The sequence below is a fragment of the Misgurnus anguillicaudatus genome, chromosome 22, assembly GCF_027580225.2.
Source record: "Misgurnus anguillicaudatus chromosome 22, ASM2758022v2, whole genome shotgun sequence".
Taxonomy (NCBI): Eukaryota; Metazoa; Chordata; class Actinopteri; order Cypriniformes; family Cobitidae; genus Misgurnus; species Misgurnus anguillicaudatus.
Window position 1 is genome coordinate 39,968,548 of NC_073358.2, and position 10,495 is coordinate 39,979,042.

The 10,495-nt window shown below is 35.3% G+C and overlaps 1 protein-coding gene across 1 annotated transcript in view; it reads right to left on the bottom strand.

Annotated features, from left to right (window-relative positions):
• Positions 1-7,520, bottom strand: part of arhgap20b (Rho GTPase activating protein 20b) — a 58,401-nt gene extending 50,881 nt beyond the window's left edge. The window contains exons 1-4 of the mRNA XM_055198846.2: positions 7,141-7,520; positions 6,241-6,311; positions 5,410-5,547; positions 5,168-5,314 (exon numbers count right to left, since the gene is read on the bottom strand). Coding sequence (XP_055054821.2) covers positions 5,168-5,314; positions 5,410-5,547; positions 6,241-6,311; positions 7,141-7,230 — 446 coding nt within the window. The 5' untranslated portion in view covers positions 7,231-7,520. The remainder of the gene's footprint in view (positions 1-5,167; positions 5,315-5,409; positions 5,548-6,240; positions 6,312-7,140) is intronic.
• Positions 7,521-10,495: the final 2,975 nt, after the last annotated feature.

A 10,495-nucleotide genomic window follows, 5' to 3' on the forward strand; every position in this document is an offset into this window, starting at 1 on the left:
GCTCAATCCAATACTTTGTCCATGTAAATGTGTTACATTCACATTTGGATGATGCCGTCTTGGCGGTGTGAAAATTATTTGCATGATGTCATCTTGGCAGTGTGAACATGATGGCATACAAGTGCTAGTCATATAATTAGAATGTCATCAATTCATTACACACAGGCTGGTATATTTCAAAATTTTTTTGATAGTTATAACTGACAACTAAGGAAAATCCCAGAAAATGTGAATATTGTAGTGTATTTTAGTGGTGCCACACTCTATTTAACTTAAAATGGTCTCACAGTCTAGTTCTGTAGACTGCACAATCATGGGGAAGACTGCTGACTTGACAGTTGTCCAAAAAGTGACCATTGACACCTTGCACAAGGAGGGCAAAAGAGGCTGGCTTATCACAGAGCTCTGTGTCCAAGCACATTAATAGAAAGGCAAAGGGAAGGAAAAGATGTGGTAGGAAAAAAGTGTACCAGCAAAAGGGATAACCACACCCTGGAGAGGGTTGTGAAACAAAACCCATTCAAAAATTTGGTTTACAAAGAGTGGACTGCAGCTGGAGTCAGTGCTTCAAGAACCACTACACACAGACATATGCAAGACACGGGTTTCAGCTGTCGCATTGCTTGTGTCAAGCCACTCTTGAACAACAGACAGCGTCAGAAGCGTCTTGCTTTCAAAAAAGACTGTACTGCTGCTAAGTGGTCCAAATTTATGTTCTCTGATGAAAGTAAATTTTGCATTTCCTTTGGAAATCAAGGTCCCAGAGTCTGGAGGAAAGGATGAGAGACACACAATCCACATTGCTTTAGGGCTAGTGTAAAGTTTCCACAGTCAGTGATTGTTTGGGGTGCCATGTCATCTGCTGGTGTTGGTCCACTATGTTTTCTGAGGTCCAAAGTCAACGCAGCCATCTACCAGGAAGTTTTAGAGCACTTCATGCTTCCTGCTGCTGACCAACTTTATAGAGATGCAGATTTCATTTTCCAACAGGACTTGCACACAGTGCCAAAGCTACCAGTACCTGGTTTTAGGACCATGGTATCCCTGTTCTAAATTGGCCAGCAAACTTGCCTGACCTTAACGCCATAGAAAATCTAAGGTGTATTGTGAAGACGAAGATGCGATATGCCAGACCCAACAATGCAGAAGAGCTGAAGGCCACTATCAGAGCAGTCTGGGTTCACATAACACCTGAGCAGTGCCACAGACTGATCGACTCCATGCCACGCCGCATTGCTGCAGTAATTCAGGCAAAAGTGCCCCAACTAAGTATTGAGGCCTGTACATGACCATACTTTTCATGTTTATACTTTTCAGTTTAACAAGATTTCAAAAAATCCTTTCTTTGTATTGGTCTTGAGTAATTTCTGAGATACTAAATTTGGGATTTTCCTTAGTTGTCAGTTATAATAACCAAAGCTTAAAGAAATAAACATTTGAAATATATCAGTCTGTGTGTAATGAATAAATATAATATACAAGTTTCACTTTTTGAAAGAAATAATTTTATGACATTCATAATTATATGACAGCACCTGTATACTATACAGTACATGCAGAGCAGAGGGTCAAATTAACATGTTACATCATGGACACAAGATCATTAAATGTTTGAAGGAAATGCAACTTTCTTGCTAATAGATCAAATTTGAGGAAAATTTTGATTCTGTTTAAAATCAAAATGAACAAGCAGGACAAGTGGTGCAATTAAAGTAAGAAGAATCATCAGCACAGTCAGAGTAATGAGCAGAGTAATGACTATGTGTGCATCTGTGTGAGTGTGCGTGTGTGTTAAGTGCACTGAAAAAATGATTCATTGAATTTAATAAATTTTTTTAAGGTAAGTGGTTGCAATCAATTTATTTAAGCTACATTTAAACAAAAAAGATTAGTAACGTAAAATAAAATATAAAACTTTTGTTTAAATGTAGCTTAAATAAATTGATTGCAACCACTTACCTTAAAAAAATTTATTAAATTCAATGAATCATTTTTTTCAGTGTGGGGAGTGAGAAATAAAATAAATAAAAAAGCTAATTAAATTAAGCAAAAAGCACTATTACATTTTTAGCAGATGTTGTTTAATTCCAAGAATACCACTTTAAAAATAGAGTATTCTGATTTGGCAAGCTTTAATAATCTTTTTTTTTTTGTTGCTTTTTTTCTTCTTTGTATGCAACTTTCATGCAAACATAAACTCACCAATAAACAGCAGCTATTAGATTGAATTTGTATGGGCATATGTTTGTTTGTTTGTTTTATTTTTTTCTGTTTTGTTTTGTTTTGTTTTTCCCTTTGTTATTCAGTAAATATAGAGTCACTTTTTGTGTTTGCATTATATAATAATAATAATAAAAAAAGCTTTAATAATCTTTGAGCCTTATGCCTATCAAATCACAGCCATGTTGATGTTATATTTCCAGATAACAACCGCTCATAACTAAAACACACGGTGACCCGAATGCTGCAAATTATTTTGACAGGTACATTTTAATATTACAAAAAAATTATATATAAAAGTGTTTTTAATAATATGACATTATATTTACAAATGATTAAATGAAAATAGTGTGTTTGTGACATCTGAACGTCTTATCTTAAAACCGAAGGTAAACAGGGTGCAAGCAGGGGTGCCCTCTCTCACATCAATTTTTTTTTTTGGGCCATTTTTGCCTTTATTTGATAGATAGTAATTTCAGAGAAGACAGGAAAGTATAGGGTAAAGAGAGGCGTATGGGATTGGCAACGGACCTCGAGCCGGGATTCAAACTCGGGTCGCCAGAAGTGCGTTGGCACCATGTGTCGGAGCACTGTCCACTACACCATCGGCTCCGACCAGAATTGCTTTATTTGCAGACAATATTATTTTATTTTTATAAAACCTAGATTCATCTGTATACCTGCTTTGTTAAAATTAACTGAAATATTTGGGAACATTTCGGGTTAGAAAATTAATAAATACAAATGTTCGGCAATATAATTCAGTCTATAAAAAGGTCATCTTTACCCCTAATTGGTTGAATAAATATTTTTAAAATGAACATTTTGCCAAAGTCTTGTTTATATTTATTTCAGAACATCCCTTCAAATCTCTTTAAAAATCTTACAAATAGTTTTACTAAATTTATTTGAAACAATAGACGCACATGACTCTGGCTCTCTCTTCGACCTTTCATATAATAAGGGTGGACTTCAATGTCCTTACTAACAGTGGTACCATATTGGGCTATTATCACTACAGAATGTTCCGTAAAATCAGGTCTACCACTAAGGGGTGGTATCCAGGACAGGGATTAGACTAGTCCTAGACTTAAACACTTTTAAGAGCTCTCCAAACTGAAAACAACTTGTACTTACATATCTTAAAATACATCAGTGCCCTTTGTTTTACCTCAAAATACACACAGGTAATGCTTTTAGTAAGGCATGTTTGTTAAAACTAGTTATATTTCCTAATTAAACTAAGGCCTAGTCCTGGATTAAGCTAATCCAGGAAACCGCCCCTATATGTATATCTTTCCTCTTCAGACCTTAAAGATCTTTAAAAGTCTATTTTAAATCCCATTGTGACAAACATGATCAAAGTATGCTTTGATGTTAAACTATATTTAAAATTCCCCAACCTGTTGTTTTATTTTAGTCTCATCTGGGGTGACTAAGGGGCGGTTTCCCGGACAGGGATTAGACTAGTTCTAGACTTAAACACTTTTAAGAGCTCTCCAAACTGAAAACAACTTGCACTTACATATCTTAAAATACATCAGTGCCATTTGTTTTACCTAAAAATGCACACAGGTAATGTTTTTAGTAAGGCATGTTTGTTAAAACTAGTTATATTTCCTAATTAAACTAAGGCCTAGTCCTGGATTAGGCTAATCCTGGTCCGGGAAACCGCCCCTATAAGTTTATTTTAGGAAGATGTGCCGCAGGTTTTAAGATCTGGGCTGAACATGGGATATTGAAAATAGGGGATTTATATATTAACAATAAATTAATGACATTTGAGGACTTTTTGGGTCGGTTTTCCAGACAGTGACTAGTCCTAGACCAAAATAAATGTAAGAGCTGTACAAACAAAAACAAAACTTGCTCTGACATATTTTAAAATACATCGGTGCCCTTTGTTTTGCCTAAAAATGCACACAAGTAATGTTTAGTAAGGTATGTTTGTTAAAATTATTATATTTCATAGTTAAACTAAGGCCTAGTGCTGGTTTAAAAATAAAAATATTTTTACAAATATTTGCAATTACACAGTTTTTTAAACAAGTCACAAAGTTTTACTATACTTTTATTATACCACCTTTGTCCATTCAAGAAAAGGAAATGACAAAAGGCTGTTTTGGTAAAGGATTCATTTCTAAGTTATATGGCATAGTTCACAAGAATCGGCGGTTAGAAAATTACAGGCTTGGAGAATGCATGTTATTGAGAACATTGAAATATGTGATTGAAACGAGGGATGATAAAGACACTCAGATTCAAACAATAAGTGCACTATTGAAATTGTTGCAATATAAATGGCTAATGTGGAACTACAAAACTCCTATAATTTTGCATCAGTTTAACGGTACGTTTCCTGACATGTGTCAAAAATGCTAAGGGCACATTTTTTCGTGGTATTTGGAAGTGTGACCATATACAGCAATTCTGGAAAAATTTAAAGGTCATGGCAGAGAAAAATTTAATGTTTAAACACATTAAGAAAGAAGGTGGTAACCCATGCTGCATAGACTGTAAAACACTGTAAAATGTGAATTAGGTCAGCATATGGGACACTGTAAATGTTAGTTGTCCTTTTTATTTATTTATTTTATTTTATACCTTATTTGTTTATTTATTTAATGTGTTTTTATTCATCAACTATTATTTTAAATGTAATATGGTTTTACTTTCTATTATAACTTATTGTCACTATTAGAATCACTGTCTTATTTATATAATCTTTGTTGGTCCCTTTTATCTTTTGTTGTAAAATCTATAAAAATCAATAAAAAAGAGAATTAAAGCTTTTAATTAAAGCACCCAAGATTCCAAAGATAATGAATAAACCAATTAATTATATTTGTTTGAATTACCAAGACAGGCATAGTGGTTTGATTTACAATGATCATAACATATGATAATTAAGTAACTACTATTTATAGTTTGTTTTTTATAAGCCTACCTAAAAGTGGCAACATAATTAGTGGTTGGCCAGCCAATCACAAACGAGTTCTTGGATGTGACCTTCCTGTCGGTGATGATATGAATACAGGACCCTAGCCATATGTCTGAGAGTCTAACACAAGCTTTAAGTTTCAGATATAAAGACCTGTAAAAAAACACACACTTTACATTAAAAAGCTCTAAGAAAAATGTAATGATGCTCATATTACTATACATGCACATACTAAAATACTGATATACTTAGTTTTGGCAATGATAAGAGAATCTGTGAAAAGTAACAGAAGTCTCTCTTTAGATTGCAAGCCATTGGTGAGATGAGCATGGGCTTCCATCAACAGCGTAGCATTCTGGGATACATGGCATGCCCCATATCTATAGCTGTAGAAAGGTCAAAACAATCTAAAATTATTTTGTGCTTTTTATTGTTAACAATGGCATTCAAGCATGTTTGCAAGGGATGCAAATAAATCTCTGAATTTCTCACTGCATATTCTGTGAAAATAAGAACTCTTTGTAAAATGTGAAATGACTAAATGTACTGTATTTACAAAAGTATTTTAGTTAGTGGAATGTTTTATATCAGTTCTACGTGCATTAAAACTGAAGTACATTCTAAAAGTACATTAGTATCAGTTAAAAGCCTGATTCACTCTTTGATGTAATGTTAAGAAGAAAGCTTTTCTTTCCAATTCGTTCCTCAGGACTGAGTGCATTTTTTTCATCTCTCCCTCTCGCTCTCCCTCTCTCTCTCTGAATGACGCACATTGCCAACTTTCTAATAACGTGGGTGTTTGTGTCAGTTGTTACATTCTTGCCTATATAAGGCACAGTGATTCTTGTAGCCTGTGCCAAGGGACTGGTCAGATACACAGTGAATTGTGTGTCTGTGTGTGTGTGTGTGTGTGTGTGTGTGTGTGTGTGTGTGTGTGTGTGTGTTTGTGTGTGTGTGTGTGTGTGTGTGTGTGTGTGTGTGTGTGTGTGTGTGTGTGTGTGTGTGTGTGTGTGTGTGTGTGTGTATGTGTGTGTGTGTGTGTGTGTGTGTGTGTGTGTGCATGTGTTGTTTGCTTGTACCTTTGCCTGGTCTTGAAAGCTTTAATAACTGCAGATCCGTTTTTTCTTCTTGGTACTGTAGACTTCATGTTCTACAAATTATATATAAAAGCACACACACACACACAAGCTGGGAACACAAGTCAATTGAAAGAAATTATTAAGAAAATAAGTTAAATGAATACATCAGTCTGTGAGTCTGTACATCTTTTTTTGGATTATCTTCCTTTATCAAAAGCTTTGCTGACCTTTCATTAATTTTTTACCAAGGACAGAAGGTATGGCTTGTGTTACAGGTTGCACTGCAAATATTTTATTATCTTAATATTTTTATCTAAAGCATGCTAAAGGAGTATGTGGAATTGCTTTACTAAGAATTAATTTCTGATTGTGAACTACATTCTAAATTGTTTATATTCATAAATTGACCCATATTTTTGTAAGATTTGTATACTTGCAGCTATAACAGTCATTCATGCAGTAATATAGTCATCCCATATAAGTCACAGTTCAAGACTATCATACTAATGACTGATGATGACATAAAACACAAAATACCTGGAAAACCTTTCCAGTGTTACCAGGGTGGTTTGCACAAGGGCACAATGATCATGATTAATAGTTTCATTTTTGCAGAGACAAAACCAGCAACCCCAATATACTGTATGCTGGAGGTATTGTAAGGAAAATAACGTCTACTTTGTGAATGTCTGACTCTGTGAAATAAAGGCTAAAGTTTTTATAGAAAACAATAAATCACAAAAAAAATGACTTTAGCTGGGTTTTCACAGGCAGTGTCACATATTAAACCTGGTTTTCGTAGAAAGGAAAAGCTGTTACATCCCTTCATAGAAATTAAATCTAATTCTGAGATTTCTCACACAGACATGCAAAACAGTTACTGCCTGTGAGCATATTCACCTTTCTCTCTGAAGGCTTGGTCATTGGCCCACTGCTGGCAGATTGAAGGTCAATAGGGTTCCAAGCTCTTGTCTGCGGACTCATTTTCATCCATCTTCCTCAGTCGATTATCCTCAGCAAAGCTGCTCTTAATCTTCTTTCACTGTATCAGTTCCCAGAAGGCCGTTGTGCGGAAATGAAACTTTTTATTGATTTTTTCAACCCAGATGATGTAGTCTAGAACTTGTGATGATGTGCGAAACTTCAGCCACCCAACCCATCTCCCATTCCTCACAACTTCTTTCATTTTCTTTACTGTCCTCTTCTTATCCACCCTCCCTCTTTGGAAAGGGTTTCTCATAACCCTGTTTATTCTTTCTCTCTCCATTTCCCTTTGCTTACACGCTTTCTCCCACTCTCTCTAAATATGGTCATGGAGGTTCAGTGATCACTGCAGTTCCAAGGCCCCCCACTGGATGCCATTGTCACTACAGAAAATGTGAATATTAAAATAACTGCAGCCTTGCAATCATCTGCAATTCAGTGTTTAGAATTTTGCTTTGAAAGTCCTTGTGATGATCATGCTACCACTCCAGCATAAATTTAAACTCGCTGCAGCTCTAATGGTCATTTCAAAGAACATTTTTTAACTCTAACAGTCTAACAACTCATGGTAAACAGAGGTCAAAATATTCCTCTTTCCAGGGAATCAATTAAGCTTAGATGAAGACTGAAAAAAAACTTCTCTACAACTTTATTTTATGCCCTGCATCGCCCACAGAGCAACAATACGGAAGTCTGAGTCACGTAAGCAGTTACATGTTTACTTTCTCAGTCCACTAAGATGCTGCTCTTTACATAAGACTGGTAAATAAAATCCTTTTGGGCCCTTGGAGCCTTTTTAAGGTCCTAACATTTAAAAACAGATATACATTTGGAATCAATATGGACCTTTGAGGTAGTCAGGGGCGTCGCCAGAACATACAGAATGGGGAGGGCATTTTGTTTTCATGGGGGCACACTTCATAAAGTGAGAAACTGTCCGTTTCTTAATCCAAAGGTAACCTCTGGAGGTCGCACCAGAACTCAATCTATCCTCTAATGTTGATTTTTTTTGTGAGTTTTTCTCAGACATGGGCTGATGATGGCACAATACCCAGCAATAACAAGCTGCCCCTTACGAAAATTAACCATGGTTTTACTACAGTTAAAACCAAAACACCGCCATAGGAATAACGAGTGACATATAAACTTACAATACTGTATAAACGTCTTATATCATTTATATCTACCCTGCTGAAAAAAAACCATTACAGAAAATTCTAATGGTTTCCATTAAAATATCAATAGGAACCATTAGCTTTTACCATTAAAACCACTACAATGTAGTGTGTTTTGGCCATATTCCATTAGAACCAATACATAGAACCAATACATACCATTAGAGACCAACAAAGACCAATATAGTGTAGTGTGTTTTGGGCCATATTCCATTAGAACCAATACATAGAACCAATAGAACCAATACATACCATTAGAGACCAACCAAGACACTGTAGTGTGTTTTGGTCCATATTCCATTAGAACCAATACATTGCACCAATAGAACCAATACATACCATTACGGCGCATTCACAAGGCTTGTCTGAAGCGTGGCCAACAGCCAATCACAGTGGCCGCAACACACGCTCTGGTCTTCCATAAACTTAATTGGCTGGCTCTGCCTAGGTTATTTGCATAAGGCAATCTGATTGGCTGACGCTCGCGTTGCCACTTGAAAAGTTGAGAAATGTTCAACTTCTGCCTTTAGCAACGGCAGTGATGTGGTGCCGACGGATCCACAATTCAGTTCGCCAACGCTTGACGTCACCCATAAAAAGTGAATGGGAAGCGTCAACGCTTAAGCCCCGTGTGAATGCGCCGTTAGAGACCAAGAAAGACCAAGACACTGTAGTCTGTTTTGGGCCATATTCCATTAGAACCAATACATAAAATCAATAGAACCAATACATACCATTAGAGACCAACAAAGGCCAATACACTGAAGTGTGTTTTGGGCCATATTCCATTAGAACCAATAGAACCAATACATACCATTAGAGACTAACAAAGACCAATACGGGTCATTCTACAAAAAAGGTGGAAATGCTTGATTTGAATAATATCAAATAAATATTTGTCCCCCAAATTTATGTCATTGGTGTTACCTTACCCAAAGCACTTTTATTTTGAAACAATGCATCAGCTCTTTGAAGTTTTTCTTGGGGCAAGAGGTCAGTGAAAGAAGTGCAGTGGAGGAAGGCAAAATGTTTGTGAGATGTCTTACCTTATTCTTCTAAAATATCATGATATATCTAAGAATTTTGAGATCAGATTTTTTGGATGTTATTAGTGTTACTCTTTTTTTATAGCTGGGAGTGTTAAGATCTTTACATAAAAATACATTATACTGAATAAGTATGTGATTGTTACATCACTGTTGAAATCGCACATAGCTAATGGCAGCCATTTTGTTAAAAATTTTTGTTTTTTCTGTAAATTGTCATTAGTGTTACCATCATTGGTGTTACCGTCATTGGTGTTACAGTCTTCTCTAATGAGTACTTCCTAAGCACTATTTCTTTAACTGACCAACATAAACGCATCCAAACAAAACAAGATGGAAAAAATTTTAAGTTTATAAGTTTTATCATATTCATTATCTATTATTATATTCTCATTTTGTCAGGTATTGAAGATACAACGCCATCGATTCTTAATTAAAATGTATTAAAAATTAAACATAGATTAAGCTCCCCGTTTTGCGGATTCATAGATTTGACAAGTTAATTAATGCTATTATAGAAGTTTTGAGTGTTTTTAAAAGAAGTTCATTTAAGCAGATTTCCATCACCCGAATTCCACCTTTTCTGTAGAAAGACCAATACACTGTAGTGTGTTTTGGACCATATTCCATTAGAACCAATACATAGAACCAATACATACCATTAGAGACCAACAAAGACCAATACACTGTAGTGTGTTTTGGCCCATATTCTTATATGGTCTCATCCTTTATCAAAAATGCTTCATGAGCGTAACCTAGCATGGGCAAAAGCTAGAAAATCTAAATTCAGACTGGCTTGATTTTAGGAGACTGCATAATGCATGCACAGTTGCAGTCAGGAAAGCTAAAGCTGAGCATTTCCTTACACAAACAACTAATAATTTAAACAATCCAGCAAAATTTTGGAAAAGTCTTAAATCATTAACTAAAAATAGTACAGGTATTGAACTTCCATAATGTATTAATAAGGGCTCTGATATAATCATTGATAAAGTAAATATGCTTAATTGTTTTAATGAACACTTCATAGCTTCTGGTTTTTTGTTTGAT